General features: G+C 37.4%; 1 protein-coding gene across 3 annotated transcripts in view; it reads right to left on the reverse strand.

Annotated features, from left to right (window-relative positions):
* SLK (STE20 like kinase) overlaps positions 1 to 16656 on the reverse strand; it is a 49179-nt gene that overhangs the window by 19599 nt on the left and 12924 nt on the right. For 2 of the 3 annotated variants that reach the window (XM_060768334.2, XM_060768336.2), the window contains exons 3-10: positions 8538 to 8702; positions 6408 to 6456; positions 5725 to 5874; positions 4654 to 4726; positions 4268 to 4462; positions 3737 to 3818; positions 2818 to 2946; positions 406 to 1854 (exon numbers count right to left, since the gene is read on the reverse strand). In XM_060768334.2, coding sequence (XP_060624317.2) covers positions 406 to 1854; positions 2818 to 2946; positions 3737 to 3818; positions 4268 to 4462; positions 4654 to 4726; positions 5725 to 5874; positions 6408 to 6456; positions 8538 to 8702 — 2292 coding nt within the window. The remainder of the gene's footprint in view (positions 1 to 405; positions 1855 to 2817; positions 2947 to 3736; positions 3819 to 4267; positions 4463 to 4653; positions 4727 to 5724; positions 5875 to 6407; positions 6457 to 8537; positions 8703 to 16656) is intronic. The other variant, XM_060768335.2, reaches the window with a different exon arrangement.

Raw genomic sequence — 16656 nt, forward strand, 5'->3', positions numbered from 1 at the left:
CCTTCTCAGCCGAGAGAAGTGTGGAGAGCTGGCTGCCCTTTTCTCCAAAAAAAGGATGATGATTCTTCCTCAGGAGATAAAAACATGGGATGCTGGTTGTACACATTTGGACTGAGACAGAGGGGTCATTCTTTGGTGGAGAGAAGCCTGGGAAGTTGGCAGCACCTCTCTCCACCAAAGTTGTGTAGGGCAGTAGCAGTGAAGGTAGCACAGGCAAATAATACAGAATTAATGAAATCCAAAAAAGTTAAACCCGTAAGTGTAGCAGACCAACTGTATTACATAATATTTAACAGGGGAATAATCATGTCATAAAAGGACTTTTTTATTACTCTGTGCCAATATATTTCAGGTTCAAGCTTGGAATAAAAATTACAAGAGCTAATTATAATTGTTGATTCTTACCTGTAAAGATATTGATCCACTCTCCTTATTTTTAGCAAGGAAGCTGGAAATGGATAAGTTCAAATCAATGCTAGTGTTGTCTGCTGTAGAACCTGTGCCTGAATCAGCATCATTTTCTTTAGAGCTTCCAGGATCAATATTCCTTGAATTTTCAACATTAGTTTGAGGGCCTGATTTCTCTTCTGCTTCATTTTCTGCACAGCTTACGCTAATATTGGGCACCAAAGAAGGCTCATGTAGCTGCTTGACTGCAGTATCTTCAAGTTCATTTTTAACCGGTATGTCACAGGAAACTGCTGCAAGCGCTGCGCCTATCTGAATGTTACTCTTGTGATTTTCCCCAGCTCTGCTTCCTAACTTGTCATCAGGTTCTGCAACTTTACTTTCACTGTTTATTTCCTCAGTTCTGCTTGTCTCTTGGACATGTTTTGTGTCATCTTCCATCAGCTTCTGTTCTTTGTTTTCCATTATTTCTGAAACCTTGGTTTCTGTTTCTTTTGTTGTGATTTTTTCATTAGAATCTTGGCTGTATTTTTCAACTATCGGCTGATCAGAATCCACCATTTTGTCCTCACTTTTAACAGAGGGTGGATCAGAGGAGGTTTTTTCCATTGCATCTTCAGAAACATTTACAGTTGGTTCTTGAGTACTTCCAAGCACTTTATCTGTATCTGTGATGAGAGTTTTGTCAATACTATCTGCCTCTTGAGCATCACTGGTAACTTCTTTTAACTGTTCCTGCAGTTCATCAACTGACTCATCTGCCCCTGTCCTCTGAGAGTCTTCTGCAGCTTCTTCCTTCCGATCTTCAGTTTCCTTCACAACACTCTCTTCACATTTGTCATTCCCTTGCAAATCTGTAGTCTCTTCCATTCCTTCTATAGACATTTCTTCCCCAGCTTTGTTTTCTTGAAGATCTAGGCTTCCTTCTTTTCCTTTTTTCATATCGGTTTCTTTTGATATTTCTTCTGTTACTTCTGCACTGCTGCCTTCAGGTTCAGATGCTATTTCTTCATTTTGCTTAACTACTGACTCATCTGAAACCTTAATTTCTTTTTCTGTTTTCAGACTTGGATTGACAGTAATTTCAGATACTATAGTATCAATTTCCTTCTCTTCTTTCTGTGACCCAGTGCTTTCACTTGGTATTGTGTTTTGAACAACTTTTTCATTCTCCTTTCTTTCCTCAACTTCACGAAGTAATGCAGATCCATTTGGCATCCTATCACCATTTTCCTGCGTGCTTACAATGTGTTTCTCTTTCTCTGTGCTGTCAGGTTCCACACTCTTTTTTTCACCTTCAAGTGCATTAGTACTAGTCTCTTCCACAGACGGACGCTCTGTTTTTTCTGAAACAGATTCCAGGATAGAGGCATTCTGTGAAAGTTTATCCTCTTCTGAGCTGGCAATGCTGAGATCAGATGAGGCTCGTTTGTTTGCAGGTAACTGCTAAAATGTGGATTTAAAACATTGTTAGTTTCACATTTCAGCTGTAATGAATTACTATCAAGTTTTTATATCCTGACAAACTCAATTATTTTTTTCAAAAGTGACAATTTAGGAGCCGTTGTCCAACTTTAAATGAACCCCTTTCATAACCATCAAATAAGACAAGTGAAGGTTAGGATACACTGTGAAATACTCATGGCTATATTTCACTTTCTTAACATTTCTTCAGTATATTGAATACCTTAGTCATCTACACTTTTTGTAGCATGGGAAACATTTTAAAAATGCATTTTATTAACAGAAAGCAGCTTATTTATTTATTCTCCCATGCTGACATTCCCCCCCCCCCCCTACATTGTGCTGGTGGGATCTATGACTTTCTCTAGTGCTGGTTGTAAGAGCTGCAGCCAGTGGGAGACAGAACAGCAGTAACATAATAATAATAATAATAATAATAATAATAATAATAATCCCCTAGGAGACTCAGAGCAGATTACAACAATTTTTGATCGAGTATCTCTTATCCTAAATACATTGGACTGGAAAATGCTTTAGATTTCAGATGATGATTAATGGATTTTGAAATACCTGCATTTGTATATAGATACATAATGAGATATCTTGGAGATGAGACCCAAGCTTAAACATGATATTCACTTATGTTTCACATGCACCTTATACGTACACGTAGTCTGAATGTTAAGATTATTCGTTTTTGCAATAAATTTGTGAATGAAAGATTACATAACTTAAGATGAACCTAAATGTTCCTTTTTGTACTTTTATTATGACCTTAATTTTACCAAATTATAGCAAGAGTATATAATAAAAAATAGGATATAAAATCTAAAAGGCATTACTACTTGAATCCTACAATCATCTACCTAACACATTTATTGAAATAAATATAATGTAAAGCTTCAGATCATAGTTTAATTATTGTAAAGTATCACTTTAACTCACCAAGGAATTTTCAGATTCTTCCTCTTCCTCCTCCTCTTTCCCATCTTCTACCTCTTCTGTAACTTCAGCCTTTGCTTCAGCAATCAGTTCTCTGATTGGTTTATTAGTGGTTATAGTAACAAACGGATGCTGTAATGAAAAAACACGTTTTCAAACAATAAAACTCATTAAAAACAGAATACAGAATGCCTTTGATTTTCACTCAAAACAAATATGCACTCTTAAGAAAATTTATGCTTAGATATTTTTTCATAATTCATTAAGCTTCTTATCGAGTTACAACTCTAAGCCTATTTACATGTATTCACATTTGAGAATTTATTCCATATGGGTTATCTTTGTGGTAGACTATCTCCCTAGCTCCATTTTAAAGGGTTTCTATCTAAAATAGGGTGTACTATAGAAATTTACTTTTAAGAACCATGTCGATAATTATAAGCTGGCGAAGTGACATGCTGATTTTTCTTAAAATTAATTCCCAAGATTTGTAGGAATACTAGTACAAATACTAGTCATATTTGTACTACTAACTTTATGCAAAGTAAACATGGCTGAAATTCACTGCAGTGGCTGCTGTCCAGTAAGTGGGAATTGGGGGGAGGGCAGAAGCTACAGAACTGTGGTGATTATGTATTTGTAATCACCTAAAATTTGAACCCTGGGCTATATGTACTGTAGCTTTTAAAACTACTAGTTGTTATCTGCTTCTATTATCATTTAACTGGACCAGCAGGTTACAAAACCATAGATAAACTCAAATGTCTACCTCTATGGTGCCAGAAGGGTATATTTCATCTGGAATTCAGATGAGGGTGTTCCTTGCAATGTGACATTTTATTTTTAATACACTAACAAAATCAATATACAGTATTCATTTTAATTGAAAAGTCTATGAATCAAATAACTTTGTTCCTCATACCTGCAGAAGTTCAGAAGTGGTCCACCTAGCATCTACATTTTTTTCTAAACACTTCTTTAAAAAATCTTTAAAATCAGCAGACCTGTAAAAAAGCAGCTAAAATCAGCAACTGCTATACACTACAATTTGGGTAATGCTATCTTCAGTTTCCCCTATCTGGATCTACCATAAACTGAGCAATGAGCATAATGCACTCTGAGCCCTTTTCTGATTACTATAGCATAAAATCTACTAAGAAATATATCAAATACATATCATGACTTTCTGATGAAAAAGGGAACAATTCTAAAAGAAAAATTGTACGATTGTAGACAAATATCTCCCAAAACATTCTACAAGCTATTGAACATTCTCTTGTTAAACACATCTATGTTTAACTGAAAAGTAACTTCTAGTATTATCAAGCTAGGTTTAAGATGTCTATTTTATGCGTCTTCAGAAAATAATGTTCAACTGTGATACTTAAAACATATGCTCTTTTTTGTTTAATAACTAATACTGAAAACAGAAAAGTTAAAATAGAACAATAACCATTTTGAAGGTTGTGCCAATGAAGGTGGCTCTGATTTTGCTATTTTCAGCAGAACACGCATTGGATTCAGTTCATGATGAGGTGGTTCTATTTCAGCCATTTCTATTAAAGTGACACCTAAAGACCAAACATCAGCCTTGTAATCATAAGGCCTATCTTTAGAGGTTTCACACATCACTACTTCAGGGGCCATCCTAGAATGGAAAAAAAATGAAGGCTTGTTAGTTACCAGTACTTTCGACAGCAGTATCCAATACTTACAACAACTAAATGAAAGCGTTAATAAAATTTTAAAAGGTTCAACTTGAACAATAATCTAGTTTAGTTTATTTGCATCAATATATGGAACTGTGGCATGTTCCATTAACTATTATGCTATACTTACCAATATGGTGTGCCAATGAAAGAATCTCGTCTTTGTATTGTCCTTGTATTTTTAGCAGACACTCCAAAATCCGCTTGAAATAAGAAAAATCACAAACTTTTATAAATCTTTTTCTGTGCTTCGAAATTTCTACCTAAATCAGGAAAAGCCTTTCAATTTTTCCAGTTCACATCCTAATCCATTTTTGTTTTCTATTACTTTGCCTCAATTAAAAACATTAGGAAAAATATTTAAATATTTAAATATAATTCTTTGTTGAACCTTTTTAAAAATAAAATCATTTATCTGCCAATTTAAATGCCAATTTAAACATTTTGCATGTGCATTTTGCATGTGCTCCGTGGGTTGCTTAGGGGTCACCCCCTCGCCCACTAATTGATTTTCCTTTGGTAACGGGGAGCCTTTAGCCGCTTGGATTTGCGGCTTTATTTGTTGAGCCACCATTTTTTCCTTGCTTAAGGAAATATGCGGCTTGGTCCCTTTCTTCTTCCTAACCGCAAGTTCGTCAGTTTGAGCGCCTTTTGGACGCGCTGCATTCTGTAACTTTTTATTTATCTTTAGTTTTGGCGTTCCCACGTCTTCATTTTGGACTGAGGGAAGCAAGGCTTGTTCATAAAGAGCAGCTTTAAGCCTTATTTCTCTATTTTTCTTGGTTTGAGGCGTAAAAGCCTTACAAATTTCACAATCGTGAGAGAGATGAGCCTCTCCCAGGCAGCCCACACACTCCGTGTGGGCGTCATTGTCTGGAATCTTGTTCGGGCACAAAATGCACTTTTTAAAAGAGGTAGTCATGCCTCTATCTTTTCTTTTTATAATATAGCTTGAGTTGCCGTTGCTGCCTTTTGAGGCGGATTTAAAGAACTGGCCGGTAGCCCCGCGGCAGGGCTATTTATGGGGGAAAGGAAGGGGCGGGGCTTCTCTAACGGTCAGTTAGTAGCTTGGGAATGTCCGTTGCTGGCCTGCGCGAGCGCAGGGAATACCAATGGTGTGAATAACAGGCCTACCACGCGGGGAAAATATATATATCAATGTTACTTTTAAAACAGTAATTTAATTTTTAAAAGTACTCACCCAGCTTAATGTCTCCATCTAGTGTAAAAAGTATATTGCCAGCCTTCAGATCTCTGTGAATGATCTTATTTTCATGCAAATATTGCAATGCCTCCAGTGTCTGTCTGCAAACTACCCTGATTTGTGGCTCTGTTAGAGGTCTTTCAAGTTCTACAAGAATAAAAGACTTTCAGATAGAAAATTCTTTTGCAAAACATGACAGGTGAAGCATAATGTTTACTAATTTCTTGCAAGTATTAACCTGATAATATATAAAAGCTAATTACATTGATTGCAATAAAATGATGTCACTTGTTTTATTCTGCTCTAGCATTGCTAATTCTCAGAATGGCACAAGGAGCAGTCCACACAGATTGGGTTATTTGCATGCCAACTTGAGTGCGGGAACCCATGTTCTTTTTCTGTTATATCCACTGAGACTCCTTGTCTCCTCCAATAGTTTTTAAACCGCCTGCAATCCAATAAGAAACTCATACAACTTCTCTGTAACAAATTTAGTATATGTAATATATTTAATAAATAAACAGAAGGAAAATGAATTCAAAAGTCCCAGTGATGGTTAAGAAGTAGATCGAGGAACATGATAAACAACCTAAAAAACAAGCTACCCAGATTACTGCTTCTCATACAAAACATGCAAAACTCGACCTATTTTATCATGTAAAATTAAAAATTGTACTTGCCCAACATTACTGCATCTACAGCACCACCAGCACAAAATTCGATTAGTATCTGTAGATAAAAATAAAAACATTTTGTTTTAAACATGTGCAAATGAAATCTGTCTGTGGGCTAGTCAAAACAAAGGAAGTGAATACAAAATAAACAAGTGATTTGAGAATTTGCTGCTATTCCTTCACTGTGTACACACTATCATTAAAATATCTCTACCCCCAAAAATAACTTTCAGTTTGACTATCATGCAGCCCATAAATATTCAGCCCTTCCAAGGGCAATTTTGTTGCCTTCAAAACTCTCCACCTAGAAAAAAATATAAAATTTTCTCAAATTGTTGGTTGCATCCTCATCATGAGTTCAGCCTCTCGGAACTGTTTCAGTCCAAGATGTGCCTCTCCCACTAACCAAAAGTGGCTCCCAGTTTAATTTCTTCTAGAGAGAGTGAACAAAAACACCGAATTGTTCCCCACCAATGGGGGGAAGCTTCCCTCTAATGTCTGATGAAGGGTGTGCTTGGCTCACAATATTGGGTAGCTGCTAACCATATGCTTAAATCCATGATACTTCAGTTATAACTGCTCTTTCACTTTCTCATTTTGAGAGGGACCGAATTAGCTCACCATTCCTGAGCTTAACCCACTCCAATATCAGTTCTGCCTTCTCCAGGAAAAAGACTGGCACAGCCCTCAGAATGTTTTGAATGAAAAGGAAGAATTTAAAAAGAGTAGTAGTTGAACAGTCAATTTATCAAAACATTGAGCAGCTAGAAAAAGGTCAAATATACCTTGTGTGTGTGTGTATGCCTAAAATCTTTAATAAAAAAAACAACTCTGGGTCAACTTATCCACGGGCAATATATCAAAAAAGAAACCATCTACTTTTGACTGGAGCAGAAAAAGGCAAAAACTTAAGTCCATTGTGCAAAAATCTAAACGAAGAAGAAACCTTTCTACTATCTCTGCTGTGGTACCATGTCTGGCTTTTTTGAATGCCTAGGTGGGGAAAAGAGAGTAGGAATGTTGCTAAGTTAAATCTTAAGACATCAATTCTATACTTTTCTCTAAAGTATAGAATTTATGTGTCTGGCTTCCTGAGGCAGCACTGGTGCCTTCCTCTGTCATCCATGAATCATATCAAAATCCATAATTTGCCCTCAATACCTGTCTTTGCCTTTACTTTACATCAACTTGTGCCTGAGTATACTGTATATGACAGTTATTAAAGTGTTAATTCAAGAATTTAGTTTTTGTTTCAGTTTAATTAAGGAAAGCATATACATAATGACTGCTGAGATTGGCGAGGGTTTTACCAAAAGTGTTAGAGAATATAATACATACAGAGTGTGTATTATGCATCTAATGAGCTAGCAGACGGTTTGGTCATAAGAAGAAAATAAGAGAGGTGGGGACTAGATGAAAGTTCAGGGAGGTCCGAAGAAGGAAAAACACAGCTATAACGGTGACGGGAAGTCATTAGCTAGCCTAAATTCATTTATGTTTTAGAGAAATCTTGTAGTTAACGTTCCTTGTTCTTTATTACTGCCTGAATGTATTCTTTTAGGGGAGCTGCTGGAAGTCACATTTGCTCTTAGGAGAGTGGGTTAAGAAAAAAGAGTAAGGTGTGTGGAAGGTGAAGAAAGAAAAAAAACCAACAACAAATAGCCCGTGCTCGTGTCCATAGGAGAGATCTAGCCTTTTCAACCAGGTTGGCAGAAATTGACCCCAGGTTGTTCCAAATCTGAGTTTAAGGTCTGAATGGTTTCTTGCTTTGTGCCGATATTCAAATCCAATTTATAAAGGTTCCCCTTAACAAATGTTGCAGTTACATTTTGGAAGGATCAAACAATCAACTCTGTTATGTTGTTTCTGATTTATGACAACCTTATCAATTTTTTCTTGACAAGATTTGTTCAGAAGACATTTGTCATTGTCTTTCTTTGAGGTAGAAGGGGAGGCGTTGCCCAAGGTCACTCAATGGGCTTCATTTAGCAATCTTTTAAGACCTATACAAACTTGAGCCTGAAGTCTGGTCATTAAAAACAAGCAAACTGAAACAATGTTGCTAAGTTAATTCTTAAGACATCAATTCTATACTTTTCTCTATAAAGTATATAGCTATGAACAACAACTACTTACCCAAAGATTATTTTCATAATAAAAAGCATCAAGAAGTTTGACAATATTAGGATGATCACATGATGCTAGGATATCAATTTCAACCATGTAGTCTTCAAGCTCTTCCTCGGATTTAGTATCAATCACCTTTGCAGCTGCAAGAACTTTTGTTTCTTTATTCTGAGCCTGAGAAAAGATATAAAAGGAACATTTAAGCTTGTTCAATGCATCCAAACTGCAAATCGATTTTGCTCTGTTCGTTTTAAATGACATAACACAAAAAGCGCTGTACTAATTGCCACCAAATTTGGCCACAAGACATCTACTAACCCAAGGAGTGACCATCACTAAAATGATTTTGTCATTTGGGAGTTGTAGTTGCTGGGATTTATAGTTCACCTACAACCAAAGAGTATTCTGAACTCCATCAACAATGGAATTGAACCAAACTTGGCACACTGGACTCTCATGACCAACAGAAAAAACTAGAAGGGTCTGGTGGGCATTGACCTTGAGTTTTGGAGTTGTAGTTCACCTACATCCAGAGAGCACTGTGGACTCAAACAATGACAGATATGAACCAAACTTGGCACGCATACTCCATATGCCCAAATATGAACACAGAAGAAATTTTGGGGAAATAGACCTTGACATTTGGTAGTTATTGGGATTTATAGTTCACCTATAATCAAAGAGCACTAACGATAGAATTGGGCCAAACTTCCCACACAGAACCCTCACAACCAACAGAAAATACTGTGACCATCACTCATAAAAACACTGAAAACCACAGCAGAATGAACTTAAAAAGCAAAAAGACGCTACAGCGCATACCCAAAAACAACTCCCCCTAGCAAACAAAACACACAATAGCATATCCACACTCTCTTCTAGACTACAGCTCCCAGCATCCCCCTAGACCAGGCCTTTTAGGAAAGGAGGATGATCCAAATGCACTGCTTCCAAGTTGCAAGAAGAAAGAAAAAAAGGATGGGGGTGGAAGGGAAGAAGAAGAGAAGGAAGGAAGGAGGGAAAGAAAGAAGAGAAAGGAGAAGGAAAAGTTGGCAACAGTAACGCGTGGTGGGTACAGCTAGTATTTTATAAATATCTACCAAGGTATGAAATATTTATTACAGATTTCATATCCCTCTCTCCCCACTCCTTCATTGCCTTCTTTTCTCCCTATCTTTACTACTCCATCTTTGCTGTAGCAGCTGTCTACCAGCCACCTGGTATTAAAGCAACTCAAAGAAAAAAGTAATAAGCATTATAGGGTTATTGAGAAAACATTATACATTTCCTTTGTGTTCCAAATCTGAATGTACAATCTGGTTCTAGGTTGGCTGAACCAACACACAATACACAGCAAGTTACAAAATCCACCTCTATCAGCAAGGTCTTCAGTAAGAAAACATATTGATAAATGATGCAACTTTGCCATCCTGAAGGAGAAAACAGTAAGTAAAACTTTTTTGTATCCTGTCCTGTCATCCCATGGGGACTCAGGACAGTTCAAAACAAAAAAAGGCTAACATTCAATGCCATGAGATGCAAAAACAGACTAAACAAATTTTAGCAGAACATTCAGTAATAAAACAAATTACTCAAAGACAATGATAACAGATTACACAATATTAAAACAAGGTTAAAAAACAGATCTTTAAAAACATAATCAAATTCCATTTCTTAATTCATAAAGTTAAATCTTTAAACATTTCCATCTTCATACGAGTACATAGGAATATTTTTAATTGTTTCCTAAAGGAGGACAGCAAAGGGGCCACTCTGATCTCCTTCAGGAGGCAGTTTCAGATGAATGGGGGTTTTGAAGAGAAGGCCCTATCTTTTGTTCCCACCAGCTGGGTTTGAGATGGGGGTGGGACTGAGAGGAGGACTTTCCTTGATGAAAGCAGTGTTTGAGCAGGTTCATATGAGAATATGCGGTTGGCTAGGTAGTCTAGACCCAAACCATTTGGGGGTTTAAAGGTAATGACCAGCACTTTAAATTTCACCTGGTAGCAAACTGGAAGCCAGCCGAGCTGCTACAACATGAAAGTTGTTATTTCCCTGAACAGTGCTCCCGTTAGTAGCCTGACTGCAGATCTCTGAACCAGCTGAAGCTTCCAAGCACTCTTTAAAAGCAGCCTCATGTAGAATGCATTGCAATAGTCCAGTTGAGATGTAACTAAGGTGTGTACTACTGTGGCCAAATCTGGTAGGACTGCTTTCCTACTTTCATTCTTGGATGGATTGAGCAGCCCTTACCTGGAATTCCTAAATCTAAAATACAGTACTTACCGGGGGGGGGGGGGGGGGGGAATTGTGGAAATAGTGACTCCTTTGTTTTTTTGATGCCTCCGTGAGCACAAACTTTGTTTCATGCACAAAATTGTTCAAAATATTGTGTACAAAATTACTTAAAAGCTATGTGTATATAGTGTATAAAAAAGGTTAAGGTTTCCCAGGATATTTAGTCTAATCATATCTGACTCTGGGGGGTGGTGCTTATCTCCATTTCTAAGCTGAAGATCAGTAGCTCAGCGGTCTAACCCACTGCACCACCAGGGGCTATATAGTATATATTATGCATAAATACATTTCCTGTTTAGACTTGGGTCCTATCTCAAAAATATCTCATTATGTGCATATATACAAATACAGGCATTCCCAAATAAAACAAAAACAAAAATCCTTCCATTCCAAACATTTCAGATAAGGGATTGACAACCTGTATTGCAATTTCAGGCTTGTAGACGAAAACTAGAGTGAAAGTAAACACAGTATTTCAGTGTGCACTCTGAAGACTATTGCTGTCATCACTGCTATTACATGTCTCTGTTTTGAAGTCTGTTTCTATACCAACAACTACAGCATTCACAACAGGCCCATCAGCGCTTTTGTTGTGGTTATTTTAACTTCCTCAAAAATATGGCTACTTCCCACCTATGAAGTTATATTTATAAAACAGCAGTGACTATACATTTACATATGCTTGGTTAAACACACTGCTCTCACCACATTTTCAGTAGTTCTGGTCTCACATTATGCTCTTTTCCAATGTGACACATGTTCCATTTTACCTTTCACTGCCTAGAAAACGGTGAAAGAAAAACAAACCAAAATAAAAATCTGAATTTCTAATATCTGTCATAATGTCAGTAACTGAATAGAATAAACAGTTACAGCAACATTATGCCAAGTCTCCGGTAGTAGAAAGTAGTTACCAACAGTGAAGAGTGGCGTATTCTGCAAGAGATTAAGTTTTAAGGCTGATTTCTATTACTGGCACATCTTTTTCATCATGCAGATAATATGGTTGAGAGGTATTCCGAGATAAAGGATGCATCTATCACAATCATACCAAAACCTTTGGCGGATCCTCTGAAATGGGATAGGTGGCACATAAGGGCAAAGTCTTTCTAGGCTAGGCGCTTTCCCTGTATAATTCCCTTTCTGTTATCTTATCTAGGTAATCTTTGAAGGTGATGCTGTCTACTTGGGGTTTTAATGACACAAGGCTGTTCACTGTAGCGCAGTTCATTAGTGCTTTTAATGTTTTATATAATCACTGCGATTATTCTTGTGCTTTTAATAACTCCAGGTTTCTTTCTGTAAACAATTCAAAGTGCTTGTTTCTGCAACTAAATAGCAAAACATCCCAAAATTACTATTCTATAATGTGTTAAGATCATTTTCTAAGGCCATGCTAGGAAATACTGAGATTCTTGTTTAAACTATCAAGTTGTCAAATTCTCATTCCAGCAACAAATATATATTTATTTGTTTGTCACTCTCAGTGTATAATGTAAAACTCAGCATGATCAAAGACCAATACATACATTCAACATGTATTTTTATTGAAAGGAAGAATACAATGCAATGGATAAAAGAAATATAAAATCACTATGTGGACTGCTCAGTTTTTCAGTTGATAAGTTAATAATTTAGTGATACAGAATAAAACCTGTTGGTTTTCGCATGGCTTAGGAGTCTAAATCACTGCTTCTCAAACGGTGGATCCTGACCCAAATGGGCTCACCTTAGCTCAGTGTTGGGGTAATGAAAATTTGGCAACAGTAAGAGGTTTCTGAATGCCACCCATTTACGCGAATCTGTTTGCAACAACGTGCAATGTTTACAGTGGACTCTGCAGATAATGCTTCGGCTGCACTTCATAAAAAGGAAAATCAACTTGTTTAGCAAGCTTTGCAAATGCTGATATATAATCTGTAAATGTCAGATTTTATACCTATTTTATATACTTACTAGCTGTGCCCTGCCACGCGTTGCTGTGGCCTATAGTAAAACTTATCAAAGTTGAGGTAGATATTTGGACTATTATGAAAGAAAGGTCCCTACCTATTCCTTCCCCCTTTTCCTCCCCCTTTCTCTCCTTTCTTCCTTCTCTACCTCTTTCTTTCTTTCCTTCTTTCACTACTTGGTTTCATCCTTCTCTCTTTCCTTCATTCCCTCCCCCTTTCTTCCTTTGCCTTTCTTCCCTCCCTGTTTGCTTCCTTCTTTCACTTTTTATTTCCTTTTATTTCACCACCATCATAACAATAACAATAATGCAATGCATTGCCTCTGGGACCTGACACCTCTCCCATTCCCCCTAAAAGGGTCTCATAGGAACAATAGCATAATAACAATAATAGAAATAACAACCTTTACCCGCCACGTGTTGCTGTGGCCAATCTTCCCTCTTTCTCTCCTTCTTTCCCTCCCTCCCTCCCTCCCTCCCTCCCTCCCTCCTTCCTTCCTTCCTTCCTTCCCATCTTTCCTTCTCCTCTTCTTTCTCTATCTCTTTCCTTCCTTCCCTCTTTTTCTTTCTCTTCTGCTGTCTCTTTTCTTTCCTTCCATCTTTCCTTTTCTTCTTCCTCTAACTTTCCTTCCTTCCCCCTTTTTCTTTACCTCCCTTTCTCTTTCTTCCTTCTTTCCTTCCTTCCTGTCTTTCCTAGATTTTGACAGGGCGGGAAGGGGCGGGGTGGGGTTTGGAGGTGGCCTGAAGTAAAAGGAGGTAAGATTGGGGCAGGGGAGTGATGGAGCGTGGGGTTGCGTGTGTGTGTGCGGCGGCGGGGGGAGTGATGGAGCGTGGGGTTGCGTGTGTGTGTGCGGCGGCGGGGGGAGTGGGGTTGCGTGTGTGTGCGGCAGTGGGGGGAGTGATGGAGCGTGGGGTTGCGTGTGTGTGTGCAGCGGCGGGGGGAGTGATGGAGTGTGGGGTTGCGTGTGTGTGTGCGGCAGGGTGTGTGTGTGTGCGGGAAGCGGCGCGGCAGGGCTTGGAGTGGGCATGGTTTCCGCAGAGGGAACGTTGGCCAGAAGGCTATGTGCGCGCGCAATGGAACTTGCGGCTGGGCGCCAATGCGCATGCTCAGTTGTTTTGCCGTTTTGTGAGTGCGTTGTGTTGTTTTTCATTTTGAGTAGATATGTTTGTACCTTGTGGGTTGTGTTATGGGCATGGGAATTTTGGTTAAGTTTCGTTGGGGATTTTTTGAGTTTTGTTCTTTTGCCGTTTTGTGAGTGTGTTGCTGTGTTGTTTTTCATTTTGAGTAGATATGTTTGTACCTTGTGGGTTGTGTTATGGGCACGGGGATTTTGGTTAAGCTTCGTTGGGGGATTTTTGAGTTTTGTTGTTTTGCCGTTTTGTGAGTGTGTTGTTGTGTTGTTTTTCATTTTGAGTAGATATGTTTGTACCTTGTGGGTTGTGTTATGGGCATGGGAATTTTGGTTAAGTTTCGTTGGGGGGTTTTTGAGTTTTGTTTCCTCATTGGATGCCCCTAACAAATTTATATATATAGATATATCTGGGGTCACATATTATCGGGCCGAAAGGAGTCACAAGTGGAAAAGGTTTAGGAAACCCTGATCTGAAGTATGGTGTCATACAACAGTCACCATTGAAACAAACTACTCATTATTGGTGAAATAAGCACTTTTCTCAACAACATAGCTCATATTTTATTTCTGTCATCAAACATGATGTACCCTCAACATGCAAGAAACAAGTAGTATACTCTTCAAATCATTTGTGGAATCTTAGCCATACAGCATGGAGATCTTATACTAGAGAAAGAGTAGTTTTATACCATCTTCACCTGTGATGACTTTTGAGGGTTTATGCCTTCCCCACAAAGGTGAATCAACCCAATTTGGTTTCTACTGACATGCTTTGCCTTATTCAGCACCAAGATTTATCTGTAAAATTGACAACATAAGAGACTTCACGAGGAACAATCCTCTCTACATCTCAATAGGACTGTATGTTTTATATTAGAGACAGATCATAAACAGATTTTTCTTTGAGCTTTCAAATGGAGAACCAATTTTATAACTATTGTTTTATTGCCTTTGTTGGTTGGTCACAGAGAGCTCACAGCTACTGGAGATATGTCCTGATGAGCCTGCTCTGACTGCCTGTATTGTTCCTCCAAACCATTTCAAGGCATTCAGACAAACATCAAAACCTCTCTAATTGCCCCTTCCATTCTTTTTTTTAAAATGTATTTACTAGACAAAGACATGTGTCTTGAAAGCTTGCATGAGCAATTTTATACCTTCACTGTGTACACTAAAGGTATTTCTACTGAAGTACTTGGGAATTTCTCTTATGGTCAAGAGAGCAATGTTTCCATTTAACAGTGCAAGTAGATTGAAACCCACATCTCTAACACCCCAAGCATGCACATTTCTGACAACATAGCCTTAATCATATACTGAAGCTATATTTACACATAGTAAATATTCCACTATAGCTGGTAAGATATATGTGATGTATTTCCTTTTTTCTATTCTTTTAGCTCTTTGTATGTATGAACACATGATATAAACAAGTTTTAGGTTCTATTCTTTTTTTGTATGAATGGCTAACATATGAGTAGAAATCATATGAATTATACAGAAATCAACCTGCAATCAGTACTATAATTATGTCAACTTTCCATTATATCTAAAAGTGTTCCAACTCAAAGATAACAAAACTATCATTTTGTTCTGGAATGTTTTATGACATCTTAAAGGCGAACAAATTTATTGTGGCATGAATTTCCATGATTGATATGTTAATCTGTTTTGATATGTTAATCTGCTTTGAATCTTCTGTAATTTCCAAATACATCAGTCATCATCTAATGAAGAGTATACTCTTGATGCTGTATTCAGAAATAATGACAAGTCAATATAAAACTTTACATTCTGAAGAAAGGAAATTGCTAAAAATTCTGTACCTTTATAACAACCCATGTAATACGGTCATGAAAGCAATTATTGTTTTCATTTTAATGGACTGTTTACTATTACAATAGAAGTTAGACTTCTCAGGGAAAGATTTTTCTTTCCATCAGTAAAGAAATCTACATAAAATCTGACTTAATGAAAATGAGATATTGTTCACATCATCTCAGGAAAGAGCAACAAATCAACTGATGTAAGGCAACTCTAAAACGAAACAAAAAAGTCAGGGATGATCAAATCGACTAAATAGCATTATCTAAAGCATGATTTAGCTTAGGTGCCTTGATGAAACAGAACCTAGATTTATCATGGTCAATTTATTTTTGATTATTATCCTCTTTAGTATAGTCTGAATTATCTGACCAGCACTTTAAAAAGTTCCATCGAGCTCTTTCTAAGACAGTTAGTAGCTTGGAGATGGCAGCCTGTTCCTCGACTATGAATTAGTGTTCTGCATATTTGCAAGGTTTTACTTATTTCTTGTGATCAATTCTATGACAGTATTATAGGCAATCTACATTACCTTTTTGACTATATGACTGAATACTTTGGAACTAACAACTGAAAAAGATGAAATAAAAAAGAAGCATCACATCATGTTGCCTGATAAACTCCTGACTAAATTTAAGCCCACTGGTCTCTACCTTGAGCATATCTATGTTTTCCTATTGTCCTCCAGAACCGATCTGAAGGATTACACTACAAAGAGCTCAGATTTACCATTGAAGTGTTTCATTAACATTTAAAACATGGAGCATTTATTGTCTGCATTTGCCAATAATCAGAAATCGTATCCTTTCTGATTATTACTGCAGAATTTCACAAGCTTGCAAGCAATTGCTTACAAGTATGAGACATCCCACGCAAGAACAGAAAAAAGATGGGAAAATAGCAAAAGAAAGCTCAAAGAAAA

This window comes from Anolis sagrei, chromosome 3 (genome assembly GCF_037176765.1).
Source record: "Anolis sagrei isolate rAnoSag1 chromosome 3, rAnoSag1.mat, whole genome shotgun sequence".
NCBI lineage: Eukaryota > Metazoa > Chordata > Lepidosauria > Squamata > Dactyloidae > Anolis > Anolis sagrei.